The 20,727-nt window shown below is 41.3% G+C and overlaps 1 protein-coding gene across 3 annotated transcripts in view; it reads right to left on the bottom strand.

Moving 5' to 3' along the window:
- The window catches only part of LOC109912598 (hexokinase-1), a 240,029-nt gene that overhangs the window by 99,297 nt on the left and 120,005 nt on the right, over positions 1-20,727 (bottom strand). The window contains exon 13 of one of the 3 annotated variants that reach the window (XM_048608741.1): positions 19,628-19,638. The exons of 1 other annotated variant lie outside the window; for it this stretch is intronic. In XM_048608741.1, the coding sequence (XP_048464698.1) occupies positions 19,628-19,638 (11 nt within the window). Of the gene's footprint in view, positions 1-8,206; positions 8,538-19,627; positions 19,639-20,727 lie in introns of those variants that run through there. One more of the 3 variants, XM_020512029.2, reaches the window with a different exon arrangement.

Here is a 20,727-nt window from a genome sequence, read left to right as displayed (position 1 = left end):
CTAATGAAAGTAGTGAAATTGAAATGATCTTTGGTGGTACAGACTCAATGGGCCTCTTCTGCATTGTATGATTCTACATGGATTGTAGCAAGGGTTTTGACAAGGTCCCATATGACAATCTGATTTAAAAATAAATAAAAGCCCGTTGGTTTCAGGGGAATGTATCAAAGTGGATACAAAATTGGTTCAGCAGCAGGAAACAGGAAAATTGATGAAGTGTGTTTTTGTGACTGGAAAGCTGATTCCAATGGAGTTCCAGAGGGCTCAGTACCAAGTTCCCTGCATTTTGCAGAACACATGAATGGCTTCGATATCAAATGTAGAAGACATGACAAAAATTGGTGATATGATTGACAGTAAGGAGGGAGGCTGAAAACTGCAGGAAGAGATCAACAGGCAGGTAGGCAGAAAAATACTAAATAGAATTCAACCCAGAAAAGTATGAAGTGATGCATTTAGGGAGGAAAAATAAGATAAAAGGACTTCACAATAAATGAGAGGATACAGAGAATTGTAGAGGAAGTGAGGAACCACAGATCGCTGGAAATAGCAGTTCTAGTCGATTTGGTGGTTAAGGCAGCATATGTAATCCCTTCTTTTATTCACCAAGGTACAGAATAAAGCAGGGAGAACATGCTGGAATAGTATAAATCACAAGTTAGACCAATACTTGAGTGGATGGGAAGGACCTAAATTACCTTACGACAAAGATCATAGAATCATAGAATACCTACAGTGCAGAAAAAGGACATTTTGGCCCATCAACTCTGCACTGACTCTCTAAACAGCATCTCATCCTATCCTGTAATCCCAGATTTTTCATGCCTAATCCACCTAACCAGCACAACAATGGACACTATGGGCAAGTTAGCATGGCGAATCCATTTTACCTGCACATCTTTGGACTGTGGGAGGAAACCAGAACAACCAGCAGAAACCTCTGCAGACACAGAGAGAACATGCAAATTCCACACAGATAGTCACCCAAGGCTAGAATTGAACCTGGATCCCTAATGCTATGAGGCAGCAGCACTTAATGACTGACCCACCATGCAGACTAGATCAGCGACTAAGGAGCACAGATTTAAATGGTTAGCAGGATTGGAGGTAAGATGAGGATTGATGTGCTTTTCTACCCAGAGCGTGGTAGAGTCTGGAACTCTGTTCAAAACGGCGGTAGAGGCAGTAACCCTAAATTCATTTAAAAGGTACTTGGATCTACACCTGAAGTCTTGTAATCTCAAGGATTCCAGACCAAATGCTGAAAAGCGGGATTAGGTTGGGTGGTTCATCTTTAGCTGGCACAGACATGTTAAGGTTTAGTAGAGTCTTCCTCTGCTATAATTCTAATTTTCTCCTTTGTGCTCCCCCTTGGGCAATAGCTAGAAAGGTACAATGTTTCTCAGAGAATGGAGCAGATCGTTGGCAGAGACTAGACAGGTGCAAATCTTTCCTAAATGGGGGGCTGGGGAACCTGTACACATCAGTGTTGTCTTCAGCTGAAGTGAGGAAATCCAATTTGACCTTAGTGGGATGTTTGCTTGAAGTGTCGCTGTGACCATATCAGAATTTGCATTTTTGTTGAATGGAAGAGTTAATGCTGGACAATTGCTAGTTTAAGTTTAATGGTCGGGGTCAGAGGAAACTGATAAATATATAGAGTAATTTCTGCTCAGAAGGATGAGAGGTGATCTCACTGAAACACATAGGATTCTTAAAAGGGCTTTACAGGGTAAGTGTTGAGAGTATGTTTTCCCTCATGGGACAATCTAGGACCAAAGGGCATAGTCTCAGAATTAAATGGTGCAAATTTAAGACTGAGATGAGGAAGAATTTCTTCTGAGAGTTGAGTCTCTTTAGAATTCCTTGCCACAAAGACCTACAGAGGCAGAATCCATGTGTATATTTAAGGCTGAGATAGATTCTTGATAAGTAGGGGAATCAAGGGTTATAGGAAAAGAGCAGGAAAGGACCAAACAGCCAACTCTTGTTCCTATTTCTTATGGTTGTTGTTTTGTGTTTTATTGCATACATGGATACATCAAAAAGTCTGAGGAAAACACTTTTTGTAATTTAGGAAACATGGCAAACTTTGTTCACCAGCAAGTTCTTACTAATGGCAATACGATAATGACCAGATCATGCTCCTAGTAATGCAGATTTCCCAATAAATATTGCCTGAGACACTGCTGACAAATTTCAATGCTCCTACACAGAACACGCTTGGGACAGAGAATGATACAGATAGACAGAGTCATACAGTAAAGAAACAGGTCCTTTGCCAACCAACAAATACCAAACTAAACTAATTCCATTAATCTGCACTTGGTCCATAGCCTACTCTACCCTAGCTTCTTAAATGCTCGTCCAGATGCTTCTTAAATGTTGCATGACTACCTGCCCCCATGACCCCTTTCAGGCAGTGCATTCATATTTCTACCACCCTCTGGGTGAACAAATCTTTCCTCAGATACTCTCTAAACCACTTATTCCTCATCTTAAACTTGTGCCCCCTGGTCTTATGCATGTCTACCATAGGGAAAAGATTCTCATGATCTACCCCGCCTATGCCCCCTCTGCTCCAGGGACAACAAACCCAACCTATCCAGTCTGTCCTCATAACGGAGACTTTCCTTCCCTGACAACATTCTGGTGAATATCCTCTGCACCCTCTCTAGTGCAATCACTGTCAGAAGGATGTGTCGCAACCAGAAGTGCATACAGTATTCCATCTGTGGCCTAACCAATGCTATATAAAGTTGCAACAAGACTTCCCTGCTTCTATATTTTACACCCCAGCCAATAAAGGCAAACATCCCTTATGCTTTCTTCACTTCTCTATCGACCTATGCTGATATCTTCAAGAATCTATAGTCTTGTACACTAAGAATTTTTGTTCCTCAGTACTCCCCAGGACATACCATTCATTGTATAAATCCTTCCCTTGTTAGGCCTCCCAAAGTGCATCACCTCACTCTTATCAGGATTAAATTCTTTTGAATTCTTTGAAATAATTCCATGGAATCTTTTACATTTAACTGCAGTAGTAGATGAGGCCTCAGTTTAACGTTTCACTGGAATGGAGATATGTCCAGCAACACAGCACTCCCTCAGCAATGAGCTGAAGCATCAGTCCCTGGAGCGGGACTTGAATTCATGAATATCTGCTATCCTTCAGGCACAGATGGCAACTGGGAATAAACTTTAATCCAAATTATGGCATCAACTCTACTTTTAAATGTTGATGAAACCCTATATGGAAGTAACAAGTGACTCCACAAGCCCCAAAACCAAAAGAGGTTAACATGACAGACAGTACAAATGGATTGTAAATACAACACACAGTCAATGACCTGCACATGAATCTGTCCATCTTGCCAGCCAGGCAGTTAAGCATAGATCTTCTCTTCAGAACTGGCTGGATGTTCTGCTGAAGGGTCACTGGGCCTGAATCAACTCAGGTTTTTTCTCTCCACAGATGCTGCCAGATCTGAGTTTCTCTAGCAATTTCTGTTTTTGCATCCAGTCAACATGTTTTGTACAGGTATTCACTGTGACCCTCAGTATAAAGGGCACGTAGTTTAAGATATGAATTGAATATTCATGTGTACAATATCCAGATTCATAGCTCTCTACAAAAATGTAGCAAATTTTTTTCCATTTGAGGAGAGATTCCTCCTCCTCACCTGGCCTCAGAAACCCACACTAACCCAGATTGTCCAATCTCTCCTTGTCCAAAACCGCAGACACATGGCTGTCTTTCTCTTGGTCCGATCTTCAGTCTCAGCAGTGCCCACTACTCAATTCTGGCATGGCTAGGATTACTAAAAGTTGTAAAATATCAGACTGTCCAGCAGCTTTCAAGAGCAGGAACTCCCCCACAGAGGGATGGATGTCTGACCCTCACCTCTTCAAGACTGCTCAGAGAACATTATGACTGTGGGCCAGCCCTATTGAGCACTGGGTTACAACAGCACTCAATTTATCTTAGAGGCAAGGTTGTGTGGTGTAAAAACCTCAAAATTCAATAGGTAGGCCATCTGGAAGTCAGTACATGAGGATATCTGTGACCTCACCATTAACTGTGATGAATTCAATAGCCAAGTAATCATGCAACCCTCATCTTTATGTTAATTCATTTTATTTAACCAACTCTGCCTTACTGAGATTTGTTGATAAGGGCTATATAGTTAGCATCAGGTGATATGATGCCTCAGTTGAATACTATAATTTTCATAACTAGGCGATTCAATGATGATGGGTCACTTATATGATATTGGAGAAGTGACACAGCAATTGTGGAGCCTCAAGTTACCAAATCTGGGAGGCAGAAAACTGGCAAAAAGAACAGAACAATTCATTTGAGAAACTGGAGTAGAAAGCGCTCCATATCCATTGCCACTCTTAACAAGCGTGAGTGGCACTTTTTCCACTGGATCAGAAAATTGAGGATTCCGGTTCCAATCAGTAAATTTGAACTCATTACTGTACTTCAGAACAGTAATGAAGTGATGCCATATTATCAGAGGTGGCAGACCTCAAAGGCTGCTCATTCAGCTGGCTAAGATAGCAATCCAAATCTCGACTATCTCCATTCAATTCTGCTGATGCACCAGACCAGTCTAAATCATAACCTATGTGATGTTAACTTCATGAGGCTGGAGGTTTGGTCAAAGTCTGTCAACGCTGGGAACAGACCATTTGAGAGCCTGCATGATAGGTAGTGTTTGGGCTACAGAACCCACTTACTCCAGGCTGGCTACATCTTTTTTCTCCCTCTCCTTGTCTTTTTTTCTTCTCTTTATCTTCCTGTTGTTGTGGAGGTGGCGGTGCCCAGGACTCTTGATAGCCAGATATCACTGCGGCAGCAGGGACTCTTGGCTTCAGCAGGTCTGCAGGCTGAACTCTTGGCAGTAGCTGCAGCAGTGGAGGAGTAGGAACTCCTGGCTGCAGTAGGCTAGAAACAGGGACTCTTGGCAGCAGTGTCAGGTCATCAAATGCAGCGGTGTCAGTACCCAGAGCAGGGACTTTTGACTTTGGTAGGTCTGTAGCAGGGAATTTGTGGGTGACAGGTCACGGATTGCAATTGTGTCAATGCCAGAGCGGGAACTCCTGACTTCGGTAGGCCTGGAGTACGAACTCTTGGCGGTGTTGATGATACAGTGGCAGCAGAAGGAGCCATGGTCTCCTGGGGCATCGGCATCATCATTGCTGTACCCAGAGCAGGGACTCCTTAAGGCCAACATTGCATAGACATTGCAGAAGCCCTGGAGCAGTGCTTGGGACACCAGTCAAATGAAAATGAACTCTAAGTACTTTCTTTTTATTCTCTTTGTAACTTAAAGGCGCCAGATTGTGGTGACAAAACGCTGCATCTCTATAGATACATGTGACAATAAATCATTCATTCATTCAGGTTGTTAGGCCCTCTAGCCCTGAGACTACCATCCACCCTCAACTCCCAACCTGCTCAATAGGTCCTTAAATCCTCACACCATCAATATCAACTCATCCATTCCAACAAGACTTAGCACTCCAGTTATCATGAAGGGTGTGTTACATACAACACTCTTTTTCACCTGACGGAAATTGGATCTGTTGGAAATAAGAGGCAGACTTCTGCATCCAGGTCTTGCCCACAACTTCTAAAGATCCAGAGATTCTCATGACTGTGTAAAAATCCAGTCCAAGTGTCAACTCCCTGGTTAACAAATTGGCTCCCATAACAAGGCCTCAATTGCAAAATTCTCTGTTTATAAAATTCCTTACAGACTCATCCTTCAACATCTCTGAACTCCTCCAGCCCTTTAAATTGCAGATTTCTGCGCTTTTCCAAACCAGGCCACTTGTGTTTGTTATTTTCATCACTCCACTATCAACACCAAATCATGGAGACATACAAGTGCCAAGCTCTGTAATTCCATCCTGCCACCTCTCTACTCATTCAATACTGTCACTCATATCGTTACGCATGCAAAGTAAATCCTTTATTTGCCTGTAAGGGCACAAGAACTAGGAGTAGGCAACTCAGCCCCTTGAGCCTTTTCTGCCATTTAACACAATCGTGGCTGATCTCACCTTGACCTCAACGCCACTTTCCTACCCGTTCCCCATAAACCTTTAACCAATTACTAATTAAAAGTCTACCTCCTCTAAATTTATTTAGCATCCTGGTATCCATCACACTGTGGGGTAGTGAATTCCTCAGAGTCACAAATGGTTGAGAGAAATAATCATTGTTTTAAATCTGCCACTCCTTAGCCTAAAAATATCACCCACATACTTGAATGGTCTATTCTGGGTCCCGGTAAAATAACACTTCATTTTAAAATTCACACAACTGTCTTCAAAACCATCCATGTCCTCCCTACTTTTGTAATTCCCTCCACCCCACACCTCAAAAGATGGGGATGCCTCTTGGGCATCTGATTTTAATCACTTGACCAGCAATGATTGCTGCCTCAACCCTTAAGTTCTTGAATTCCCTCCTTAAGTTTTAAAAACTGCCCTTCACCTAAGTTTTTGTTGACCTTGGCTCGGTATTTTAGTTTGTTTTATTTGCCTGTGAAATACCTCCAAGGTTTTATTTTGTTAAACTTTCCATGTAAGTACACTGTTAACCTGACCAGCATTGTACATTTAATCAACACTTCCAAGGGCAGATTATCTGATCATTCATTTCTGCCATTTTTGCCAACATAAGCATTTACACATAGTCCAGAATCAGATTTAAACCATCATTCTCTAAAACAATTGTTGGCAGGGTAATATAAAGCTGGACAAACAATTACTTGAAAGAACAGACACTGTACATATTAATGTTTGTTAACACAAACTGGATTTTGCATATTCAGAACACACTGATTAAGATAAGTTCAGGTACCAACGAGGTTGAACTTTAACCAGCTTAATTTTTTATGCATATTTGCAGAGGGGTTACATATCATTTAAAGGCTTAAAGAAAGCTGAAGCAGTCTGCTATTTTACAGGAAGATATGGAGATGTGAAGAAGCCAAGGCATACCGATTGTGTTGGCTAATAGGGCTGAGTAACAAATCTGAATCCAAACCTCTGTTTAAAACAGTAGAGGGGAATCCCTTCTCCATTTGTGAACTGGTTTATTAAACCAAACAGCCCTATTCTGCTCTGTATAGAAGTACTAACAATTGTCTGATTTTGATAAATGTAACCGGTGTTACAGGACAGTGGGGGAAAAGGATTTTTGTTAAATCTTTCATAGTATGATGCATAAACAGTAACTTCATTTTCAGAGAGACTGCTAGGCTTGAAAGAGTGACGTACTGATCTTTCTTGAAGATATCTGGCAATGAGATGCTGACTGAAGTAAATTTGGTAGAAAAAAAACCATGACAAAGAGATCAGGAAAGCTTTTTGAAAGCCCATTCCATTAAGGTTTCTTGTTCCAACAGTTGGTGTACAGAGAACCTCATTTTGCGAATTTATAATATTCCCTATTATGTTGTAGTACTTGGTAAATGCAGTTCTCAAATAAATGACTAGCTGTATTTCACACTCAGGTTCTTTAGCATAAATTGTGAAACTAACTACTTCTACTGACTGTAATGTCTTTGCCAGGGAAAAATCAGCCTGTGTTGTATTATATCAGATTGATTAATAAGCAATTAATTACTTTAATTTAGTTGATAATAAATGCTTACTTTCATACCCAGTGCTGAAATAATTTTGGTTCTTTTAAAGCTCTTTAACAGGATCCAGTCAGGCCTGTGCTCAGGGCACATACAAAATTGAGAATGATGAGATAGCAAAAGCCAAAATGAAGAAAAATCTTTGAAATTTAAAATTTCAATAAATAACAATGGACACAACATTAATGTTGAGTATCATCACTCCCCAATTTAAACAAAACATCCACAAATATAAAAAACACTTATTACGAATGACACCGCAGTACTGTTTTCAAGGACATTGCAGTAAGAGATTAAGGAAGCCATTACAAATCCTTTCAGAAATGTATTTATAGATCAGGACACACAGATAGAACACAAGGCCCATTTTGCACAGCAGGTATACCTCCTTAACTCTTTTGTACTTGTCCCTTAATTGTTTCCTTCTAATGGTGCATTTGAGTTTAGTGGATGTTACACAAGCTGTTTAAATTTTTAAAAAGCACCAACAATCTATATAACACAGTATCAATGAACTACATGTGAACAAAGAAGCTCACCTTTTTGACTTGATCAGCCTTTAATTCTGTAAAGAAGTAGGCCAAAACCTGTGCAGCTATCATCCTGCCTGGAATTCAGGAAACAAATCACACACAGAAGCTTCAAAGAGAGTGGTGGCTGTAGCTACAGTAAATTCTGTGCAGATTTGTGTAAGTATACAATCCTTCTGACCTCTCCTGAAGAGAATGTACTTACTTCTCTTTTCAAACAATTAAACTAAAATCCTATACTCATCAGGGCTATTCCTCGTGTACAAGTTGAGTGATGCAGTAACCTTTTCAGTATGATACGGTAATGCAGTAGAGCCAGCCCACTTCCTGTGTTGTAATCAGCTTACTGGGAGAGCCTTTGCTGCATAAGGAAAGGCGCAGAACCCTTGAGCTCTGACTGGCTGCACCCACCTTCCACATGCAGGAAGCTGTGTGGGTGTGGGGAGTCCTGGATGTAATTGATGCATCATAGCACGCTCTTCACGTCTTCAAATCAATGATTTGACCTCTAATTCATGCGGTAAGAGATGCAGAGGTCATTTATTCAATTTAATTACATTCTTTGAATTATAAGAAATAAAATGAACTTGATGCAGCCACAAGTGCTTTTTTTATACAATAATAGTATTTTTTCTACGCGCCTGACACATACTTTGAATAAAAGAACTTCTCATAAATAATTTAACATAAATTGTTTTACTCCTTCTACCTCATTCTAAATGAGGTCTACAGTTCTGGGAAGGATATCTTATTGAGTGTTTATAAGATGTTTTCCTGCAGTATATAGTGTATCTTAGAGATTGCAACATTAAACTAACACATTATCTATAATGTAAAGTGCATCATGGACTAAAAACCAGCACACCGTAATTTGAGCACACCCCAGTTCTAATTCATTCTCATGTGACCAGTCAACCAACTTCTGTTTTGACTCTCATTGTTAATCTCCAATCCTCCCCTCCCCCATCCCGTCCCACAATCCTAACTCAATGCACTGAACAGACACACTGTGACCACAGCTTTGTACTCTGTCAAACTGCCACCTTAATACGTGGCTTTATATCAAAAAAAAGGTTCAATATATAATCAGCAGTGTTCAAGCTATCCAAATTTAAACAGGCCTTTTACTACAAAGAAATAAATTAAACATTTATGCCTCCCTACAATCCAACACCAAGCACTTCTGGCAAATTACCATAGCAACCTTTATCCAATCATTCCACAAAATATGATCAGAGGGTCAAATAAGATCTGTGTTTCACATTCTTAAAACCTCCCTATCACACTGGTCTCTACCTACAGTGTTTGCTATGTGTATTCCTATGAACCTGGGATGGTAAAAACCATGAATTGTCATTTGATCATTTTGTAATTAATTTTCAAAGAACAGAGTGAAAACTACTGTAAATGCTGGAAATCCAAAATTAAATTGAAAATTTAGTTAAGGCAGCAATAATGTTCCTAACCTTCAGGATTGGCTGGGAGAATAATCTCAAGGAAAATGCTCAAAATAAATAAGGCATTAAAAAATATCAGTGACATGGTGCTTCTGTTCTCTTTGATAAATTTTTTAGTTATTAAATTATTAGCAATAGAAAAGGCTATTTGACTGGTTAAGACCGTTCAGAGGCATGAGTGACGTGGACGTGCAGTGTTGGACTGGGGTGGACAACGTCAGAAGTCACATGACACCAGGTTGCGTCCAACAGATTTATTTGAAATTACACAAGCTTTTGCAGCGCAGCCCCTTAGTTAGGTGCAGTGAGACTGCACAGCACAGACCCAGGAGATTATAAGCAGGGAGATCAAAAGATCATACAACTAGTGTGTGTGGCATGTCAGATGATAAATCTCTGCAGGTGACCAAGAGTGTTAGACAGTGAGTCAAAAGTCAACAGCTGAATAACCAGCAAAGCGATGACCTATAATCTGATTAAGTGAGGCAGAGAGAATTACAAAAAAAATTTTAAGAATAAGGTGGTGTGGAGACAAACTAAATGACTGGAATTGCATGCTGAATTCAAAACTACAACTTAGTCAAGGTAGAGAGATCATAACAATTTTATCAAGGTGACGTTGTCAAACCAGGACAGTAAGGAAAATTTGACAGATAGTGGGGTCACCTGTAGCGCAATTTGAACCCAGGATCATGGTTGAGGCCGTCTTCATGGGTACAGAACTTGGCTATCAGTCTCTGCTCGGTGATTCTGCGTTGTGTATCTCAAAGTCCGCCTTGGAGGACACTTACCCAAAGAATGGAGGCTGTTCCCCACTAGTCAGGGAACACTTCAGCAGTCAAAGGTATTCAGCTTCCAATCTTCGGGTAAGTGTCCTCCAAGGCGGACTTCGAGACACAACAACGCAGAATCACACATGTTTTGACAGCATCATCTTGAAAAATTATGATCACTCTACCTTAACTAATTTGTACAGTTTTGAATTCAGCATGCAATTCCAGTTTGTCTCCAGCACCACCTTATTTTTTTTTTTTTTTAAATTTTTTGTAATTATCTCTGCCTAACTTAATTGGATTATAGGTCATCCCTTTGCTGGTTATACAGCTGTTGACATTTGACTCACTGTTTAACATTCTTGGTCAACTGCAGAGACTTCACATCTGACACTCCACTCACACCAGTTGTATGATCTTTTGATTTCTCTGCCTATAAACTCTGGGTCTGTGTGCACGGCTCTCTCACTGCACCTGCCAAAGGGGCTGCGCTCCAAAAGCTTGTGTGATTTCAAATAAACCTGTTGGACTATAACCTGGTGTCATGTGATTTCTGACTTTGTCCAGAGGGAAGGGGTCAAGTGATAAAACTTACAGGAATACAGCCAACTGGAATTGGCAAACCAAGGTAGCAACTGTAGAGAGAGAATGAACAATTCATCTTATTGATCCTTTGGAACTGGAAGCAATATAAAAACAGAAACTGCTGGAGAAATGCATCAGGTCTGGTAGCATCTCTGGAGAGAGAGAAACAAATTTGACATAGGAGTTCAAGTCATAGAGTCACATAGATACACAGCACAGAAATAGACCCTACAGACCAACTCGTACATGCCAACCAGGTTTCCCTAACTAAACTAGTCCCATTTGTCCGCTTTTGGCCCATATCTCTCTAAACATTTCCTATTCATGTACCTGTCCAAATGTCTTCTAAATAAACTGAGGAAGTGTTGGAGCAGAACAGATATCCTGTCTACACTGGCCCTCTATATCCAGTTGTAAAACAGATTTTCTGATTGCCATCACATTGCTTGTTACTGTGATCTAGCTGTATGCAAAGTGGCTGCTGTACAAAAATGTCAAAAGTGCTTCATTGGCTGTAATATGATTTGGGGGAGATTAATGTTACAAAAGGCATTAAACAAATCCAAATAACAGAGAGAAAAGGAAGAGGTGTGCACATACACGGTGTTGTTACACCATATTTCAATAGTACAAGCAACATGAGCTGACGGCCTCCTGTCTAGATCCACAAAGCTTTGCTCTTCTCCAGTCACATGGTACTCCCTACAAATAAATTAAGTTGGGCGATAGCGAGAATTGCGGATGCTGGAAGTCAGAGTCGATACAGTGTGATGCCAGAGGAACACAGCAGGCCTGAAGAGTCCCAACGTGAAACATCAAATTTCCTGCTCCTCTGACGCTGCCGGACCTGGAACACAGCTCCACACTATCAAAATAAACAAAGTTACTAGGCTTGGAAAGGAAAAGAAATGAAAATGAACCCTTAGTAATGAAGGATCATTTTGGACTGGGTCAGGGAAAATTAATGTCTGCTGGAGTGGTGTAAAATATAACCACGGAGTGAGATTTTCTGTTGTGAATAAAGAACAAGTTCTATTCTTTAGTTTAGAACATAAGTTGCACACTGAAATAGTGCTAATCAATGGTACTTCTAGTTTGTTACTGTAAAAATCGTATTATGTTATCCTCCCTGCTACTAGCTGGACGTTTCAATTTCTTTTTAAAAGTAATCTAACGGCCAGTAAAAACACTCCTGTGGAGCACACTGCGACATTTAACTACATTAAAAATGCAATATATATAATCACCTTGCATAAGCTGATTAAGTCACGATGCCAGTAGTAGAAAAACACATTATATCACAAAATGTGCAAAGAATGCAAGACTGATCTCAGCAAATTAACAATGTCTCAGGGCCCTGACCAGAACTAAAGGCACATCGTACAGGCAAAAATGTACAATCTTGCAGTCAAAAATTGAAGAATACAAGGGCAAGAAAGTGAATATGTCCTGTTGCAGGGCTACTGCAAAAAAGGATTGTCTCTCTCCCAGTGAACACAGAAGGTCTGTCAGAAATGCATGAATGGAGGTGAACAAATACAAATTCCCACATCTGCAGGTCATAGGATTAGATAAGAAAGTTTTTGAATTCAGAAAGGTTGCCAAGGCAACATTACACACATGGCTTATTTTTAGTATAGGAGTGTATGATGAATAACAATAAAAGGAGTTCACACTCCACTCAGCTTCATTGAAACGAAATGTAAAGCGCTTCTGACTACTTGAGACACACATACAAATACCCAAGTTGCACAGCCTCTTTTGTTGCTAACTGACAAATGCACTTCAAATGTCACTTTCTTTTATTTCAAAAATATACTTTATTTATAAAAATATCTCTACATACACACAGTCACAAAAGCAGTTCGGTTCTGTACAGTAGCTTATGTAGAAACAAGCAAACATTGAAGTTTAACTATCCAACAAACAAATCCAACGCATTTGTTATTTGTACAAGATTATATTTACACACATTTATTGGACCCTCTTGGTGCCTGAACTGAACAGACTCCCATTTAGCTTTGGCAGAAAGATCTCAGGCGTTGGTCTTTCCTGGCTGCGCTCCCCCTACCCGCCAACAAAAGTTAGACTAATACACCCAGCTGGTGCCAATGCAGGACAAAGCCTGCATGCTCATGGTTTCTCACTAAGTGATTTAAGGTTGGGTCATAGTTGGGTTGATTCTGAGAAACAGTGTTTGGTTGATTATCACTCTATTTACACAGGCACTTCAGCTACTGCTGTTTTGGCCATGGTCCTGAAATGACTGGCTGGAGCACATACTCGTTTCTGATGGAAGCTTACTTGTCAAATCAAGAGCCGCCTGATGATTGCCCTGCCTTAGCTCCAACTTGACAGTACAGCACCCAGTTCTTTCACAATCTGAATCACAGCACTGGTTTCATAAATTGCTGAAACTGCAGATATTTCCTTTAAATTTGAATGAATTGAACTGGTTTTATTGTCCCATGTACTCAAATGAATACACTGAAAAGTTTATGAGTTGCTATTTACATCGCCACCTTAGGTACAAAGGTACCTAGGTACAGCTTCACCACATGCTGCCCTCAAAGAGATGGTGTTCTTCTCTGACCACTGCCTCCTGCTGGCCGACTGTCACATACAGGACGCCTGTGGGCTGGCAAAGGAAAGTGGAAGCTGAATGTAAAATTGTTGACCCCAGAAAACATCAAGGAGCTCAAAAAGGATTACACAGGTTAGAGAACCACAAAACTCCTGAGTCTCCAGTGGACTGGTGGGAAACAAAGGGAACATGAAGAGGTTTTTCATCCTCAAAAAGGTGTTCAGAAGGCGAGAGAGGCATCCAAAACTATCCAAACCCAGAAAAATATGCAGAACCTCCTCCTGCTGCAGATGATGGGGGTCAGTTTCACAGAGGATCTCCAGGAGGTGAAGAGCCAGCAAGCCTCCCTCTTTGCCTCAGATGGCTCCAAAATAATCTTCTGGTCCAGGGTCCGCAATGTTTAGCAAGAGGAAATGAAATGTGCTTGCATTTCTTCTTCCAGAAGGTGCACAAGGAAAGCTCTGTACACAGCAGCCTAAAGCAAGACGACAAGTTGGTAACATCATCTCAATCTGACATACTAAAGGACCAGCAAATCCTTTTATGTCAGACTGTGACACAAAGCCGAAGATAGACCAGATCTACAGAAACTCCATGTACTAAACTTTGGGTTGGGGGGTGGGGGGACATTCCCAATGTTGACCTCAACCTGATGGACACCTTTGTGTGCAGCTGCATCAAGCTGTGTGTAGACTACGTACTAAAGTTCTCTCTGTCCCCGGTGTTGTGAAGGACGGGACTGGCCTCACTGCCACAGAATGTTCCAAGTAGTCGGACTGTTCCGTATCTATCCTTCGTCGAGAAATTTGCAAAGAAAAACACCTTTGACCAGCAGTCCATCAGGAAGTGGTCAGTACACAGCATCCTCTAGACCCTGCAGGAAAAGGAGATGGTGGATCCTATCACATGGTTCCCTGAGCAGACTGACAGTCATTTGGCAGAATGCCTCATCACCAGAACTTTCTAACAAGCACCAAGACATCACATGGCTGGTGGTGAGAAGGGCACTACCTGTGAACTCTCATGTATGCCTAGTTGGTCTGCGCCACCACACGCAGTGGTGTGGGGATGGGGATGCAGGGGTAGAGACTGTCACATCTCTCTTTCTGGAGTATGCCTTTGAGAAGAAAGTCTGGAGGAAGATGCAGTGATTTGTCGAGGTTCATCCTGAGCAGCTCTGTGATGTGGGACTCAGCTCTACAATCTGTTCACCGGGACGCACACACAGACAAACCTCAACTGCGCCTGAAGGACCATCTACTCTATGAAAGACGCTCTTTGGTCTGCCCGAAACTTCTTGTTCTGAAGACCAACGAGTTGACTCCAACTGTGTGGCAGAATGGCACATTCTAAGGTCCAAGACTACATGCAGAGGGGTACACTAAAGCTTGGGGCAGCTGCTGCCAAGGTGTAGTGGGGAAAGACCACCGTCTGAGGTCTTCCTGCTGAAGTTAGTTTGGGGTCTATTCAGTTATCAGACCTCTTAGTGCCTCAAATGCATATAAATATGGTCTTGTTTTATATAAGAGGGGTCTTTGGTTCGTTTGGATTGAATCAAACTCCAACATTTGTTTCATTGATATGCTACTGTATAGAACTGAACTGCATTTGGGGTGATGTATTACTACAAAGATATTTTTTATGAATAAAGTGTATTGTTGAGACAAAAAAAAATTAGTGTAACAATGTCACCAACACATGGTGCCATTTTAGGTACAGAGTTCCATGGTAAATTCCTTAGTTACAGAATAGAGAAAAGAAGAAAAAGAAAGAGTTATACTACAGCAAAACACAGTACAACCAGATCAGAAAACAAAAAGCAAAGTTTAAAAAAATCTCAGTCTCTCTCCAAGGGCTCTCCCCAGACCAGCACACAGGGCCTTCACATGGTCCGACAAGTGGCTGCTGTCACTCTGCACTGGGCTGCTGTTTGCTGGCAGCCCTGCTCCAGAGGACGGGACCAGGTGTCCAAGGCCGAGAGAAGGGAGGAAAAGAGGGAGAAAAGAATAAAGAGAATAGTTGGGGCAAATGAGCTCCGGCTGGAGCGGCCTACTTTGCTACCTTCTTACTGGAATTTTCTCAGTTCTCAGGATACAGGATTGCTAATAAAGCCAGATTTACAGTTCAGCTCTGTAGCGAGTAGAGGTGGGTTGCCCTTTTGAACTGCTGCATCCGTGTGCTGAAAGACTTGCAGCGCTTTGATATAACTGAGTGGCTGACTTGTCCATTTCACAGGGCTATTAACCACATATGAGAGGCAAGACTAGTGGATTTCCAATAGTACCAGCTGGAATTTTACTCAACAGCTTTGTGGTTTCTTACTTCCACACGTTAACTCATATTCTTAAACTGCCACAACGGATTGTGAACTCAAATCCTCTGTCATACTAATCCTGCAGAAGAACTGTATTCTTCCACAATCTGTAAACTCAGGACAGGCCTATCCTGCATTCTACCAAGACATTAAGCCAGGGACCAGGGTTCAATGAGGAACCTGTCAAGTGTAGCATAAGGCATACCTAGAAATGAAATGCCTCTTGTAAACTACAACAGAGGACAGTGAGCATATTTGATCACATCAAAACTCTGCAGTTCTTCCACAAATCAATCATAAATGGTGACTGACAAGCATCCGAGAGGTGACAACACAAATATTCCTATCCATAATAATGATGGTGCCTAGAAAATTATTCCAAAAGGCAACTCTAAAGCACTTGTTATCTACCTTCAGCCAGCTGTTTGAGTGGATGGTCCATCGCTGTCTCTGCAGTCTCGTCAGACTGAAGCAATCCATGTTCATAAGCAACAAAATCTGGACAATATCCAGCCTTGGGTTGACAAATGGTAAGTAGCATTTACACCACACAAATGTCAGACAATGTTCATTTCTAATAAGAGAATATCTGACCACCGCCTCTTGTCATTCAATGGTGTTACTATCAATGAATCCTTCATCATCAACTTCCTGAGCGTTACTATTGCTTATAAATACAATGGCTACAAGAGTAGGTCAGAGGTTGAGAATACTGCAACAACTAAATCACCTCCTGACTCCGTAAAGCCTGTCTGCAAGGTACAAGTCAGGAAAGTGATGGAATATTCACGACTTCCATGGATGAGTGCGGCTCCAACAACACTCAAGAAAGTTAACACCATCCAGGATAAAGCAGCACGCTTGATTGGGACACATCCATAAGCACCCACTTCCTCTACCACTGATGTTCAGCAGCAGTAGTATGTACTGCCAACAAGATGCACTGCAGAAATTCAGCAAAGATCCTTGGACAGCTCTTTCCAAACCCATGATCACCTCCATCTAGAAGGAGAAGGACAGCAGTTACAAGTGAGTACCACTGGAAACACATCACCATTTCTTCAGTGGCGCTGGTTTAAAATCCTGGAGTTGCTTCTTTAAAGGCATTGTGAATCCAGTTACAGCACATGGACTGCAGCGATTCATGAAAGCAGCACACCTTCACCTTCTCAAGGGCAACTAACGAGAGGCAATAAATACTGGCTAGCTGGTGACGACTATGTCCCATGAGCATATAAATTTTAAAAATTGACTGGTGGCCTTTATTTCAAAGGGAATGGAGTACGGGAGTAGGGAGGTCTTGAAACTATACAAGGCACTAGTCAGATCACAACTGGAGTATTGTGAATAGTTTGGTTCCTTTAACCAGGGAAAGATACGCTAGCACTGGAGGCAATCGAGACAAGATTCACTCAGTTAATTCAGATATGGGATATTCTTGTGAGGAGGGACTAACTAGGTTGGGCTTATACTCATTGGAGTTTAGAAGAAGTGACAGGAGACCTTGAAGTCACATAGTATCAGGGGTGAGTTGGTAAGATGGATACAGAACTGGCTTAGTCATAGGAGAGAGGGTAGCAGTGGAAGGATGCTTTTCAGAATGGAGGGTTGTGACTAGTAGTATTCCACAGGGATCAGTGCTGGGATCTTTGCTGTTCATGGTCTATGTAAATGATTTGGAGGAAAAGGTAGCTGGTCTGATCAGCAGGTTTGCAAATGATACAAAGATTGGTGGAGTTGCAGATAATGAGGAAGATTGTCAGAGGATACAGCAGGATATAGATCAGTTGGAGGCATGGGCAGAAAAATGGCAGATGGAGTTTTACTGGACAAATGTGAGGTGATGCATTTTGGAAGGTCAAGTACAGGTGGAAATTATACAGTGAATGGCAGAACCCCACGGAGTATTGATGCGCAGAGGGATCTGGGTGTGTAGATCCACAGATCACTGAAGGTGGCAGCACAGGTAGATCAGGTAGTAAAAAAGGCCTATGACATTCTCACTTTCATTGGAAGGGTATAAAGGATAGACAAACTATGCTGCAGATTTATAGAACTTTGGTTAGGCCACAGTGGAATTTTGTGTACAGTTCCAATCACCACACTACCAGAAGGATGTGGATGCTTTGGAGAGGGTACAGTAAAGGTTTACTAGGAGTTTGCCTGGTATGGGGGATTTTAGCTATGTAGAAAGGTTCGATAGACTGCGTTTGTTTTCACTGGAAAACAGGAGGTTGAGGGGGTGACCTAATAGAAGTTTAAAAGATTGTGAATGGCATGGATAGGGCAGAAAGTATGAGGCTTTTTCCTAGGGTGGAGGGGGCAATTAGAAGAGGACACAGGTACAAGGTGCATGGGGGTTGGGGGGACATTTAAAACAGATAAGAGAAGCAGGTTTTTCACAGAAAGGGTACTGAGTGCCTGGAACCTGCTACCAGAGGAAGCAGACACAATAGCAGCATTCAAGAAACACCTGGACAAGTACATGAATAGGAAAGGAATAGAGGGATACAGATCCTGTAAGTGAAGACAGTTTTAATATGGAAGGGGAAAATGTGTCAGAGCAGGCTTAGAGGGCTGAAGGGCCTGTTCCTGTGCTGTATTGTTCTCTGTTCTTATTGAAACACACAGGATAATTAGGGGTTTAACAGGATAGATGCAGAGAGGTTGTTTCTCTAGGGCTCAATTGTACACAAGTTCCCAGAGTCAATTCTCTTATGCAAAATTGCTACAAAGCTAATTATTGCATTGTCATGCAATACAACGACATCTTTTTATTTGCTATTGAAAGTAGTAGGGGCAACAAAGTTCCCCTGATGGGAAGAAATTGGCTTTATTAGTTACAGTTAAACAAGGCCCAATTATTTATAGCAGGAGTTACTATACATGTTTGACATGCAGGAAGTGCTAAGATAAGACAAAGTGGTCCGAATGATAAAATTAGCCAGTAAGTATCCTAAATTAATGAATCCTGCAAACGTGGATGTTCTTTCAAGATTTCCCATGCAGACGGAGTTACCCAGGAATGACTTCACATGCAAAAAACAAACCAAGCCAAAGTCTGTCATAGAAATTAGTGAAGAAATCTGCAAGGAAGTGATACAAGATAAAGCGCTGAATTATGTTATGAATGGTTGGCTGAAAAAGTGCGATATTAAAAAGCTGCAGGAGTATCTCAAACGTATAAACGAAACAAGATCAAGACTGATTGTGGAACTCATTGCCACAGAAGGCTGTGAAGGCTGTGTTTGAGACTGAGATAGCTAGGTTCTTGATTAGTAAGGGAATCAAAGGTTACTGGGAGAGGGCAGGAGAATGAGGTTGAGAAAGCTCAAATGATGGAGCAGGGTTGACGGGCCAGGTAGTCTAATTCTGCTCCTACACCTTATGGTCTAAAGATTGTCTCCTGGGTGTTTAAGGGCCCCACATTTCAACAAGTGATCGTATGAAGGCTGTAACAGAAAATTATTTTGGTTTCCAGAGTTAAGGGAAAGATAGGAACTGTGTCTTAAAATGTGAAATTATCAAACCAAGGTCACATTTAAGAAAGGAATGAAATAAACACAGATCAACTTCTTCATACTGGAAGGCACAGAATATTTTATTTTAGGCGATACCTATCATAAGTGAATAAATGTTAATTCTATGCTGAATACCACAAATGTCAAATTGACTCAGTTCCAAAGAACAGTCATACTGGATTGGAAACGTTATAACTTCATTTCTCTCTTCAGACACTGTCCGACCTGCTGGGTTCCTCTACCACATACTTTTGTGAATAAAAACACGTGAAGATTGAGACATAGCAAGAACTGCAAATGCTGGAGTCAGAGATAACACAGTGTGGAGCTGGAGGAACACAGCAGGCCAGGCAGCATCAGAGGAACAGGAAAGTTGACATTTCGGATCAGGGCCCTTCTTCAGAAATCATATTTATAATTGAGGATTGAGAAGCTAGTTTCTACTTCTTGGGTGAACAGAAGTGTTGCTGTCAAATAACACTCCACCATTTACTTGAAGACCTACAACTACAGTATTTCTGAACAAATGGACATCACCCAACATCAAAATATACTGCAGAAAGAAATACACAGATTTTGAGAGGTCTTTGCATAAATAATTGCTCAATGACAATCTAGGCAGTAATTGATGTTTCTCTTCAATATAGGCTAGACAATCCTCTGTTCTATTACACATGACCCCATAGTTCACAACCCGTTGCTCATCTTATGTAATAATGATTAAATGCACTCCGAGGCAGAATTTCTTCTAATTTCATTTGTTCTCCAAGGCCACATGCAGCGGTGACTTCTAGAACTGGAATTTGATGCTGCAATTCATTCACATTATAGTGGCTTCACACAGTTTAGAGGGAGAGGACAGGTTTGGTTTTGTTAAGACTAATACCAATAACAAAGTAAGAGAAAATAAAATTATGTGGATAGTGTGGCTAAGAGGCATTGAAATGTTTGATTAGCCATGATTGTGAAAAAGACAGTGCAGAGTTAATGGCCTACTCCTGTTCCTAAAATTAAGATGACATAGATCAGTCATGAAACAAAGGCAAAAAAAAAACTTGTGTTCACAGTCCATTGCTGGTAACAAGTTCATGGTAGATAATTACAGAGGTGACAAGGATAAGGATGTGAAAGAAGTTGTTGTAAAGAGACTAGGTCAGAGTCAGAGTAATACAGCATAGAAACAGGCCCTTCCGCCCAAACTGGTCCATGCTGGCCATGGTACCCACTCAGCTAGTTCCAATTGCCCACATTTGGTCCATATCCCTCTAAACTCTTGCCATCCACTTACTTATCTAA

Source organism: Rhincodon typus, chromosome 20, assembly GCF_021869965.1.
Source record: "Rhincodon typus isolate 14 chromosome 20, sRhiTyp1.1, whole genome shotgun sequence".
NCBI classification, from domain to species: Eukaryota; Metazoa; Chordata; class Chondrichthyes; order Orectolobiformes; family Rhincodontidae; genus Rhincodon; species Rhincodon typus.
Note: the sequence above shows the minus strand (reverse complement) of the source record. Positions and strands in the feature narration are given on the sequence as shown.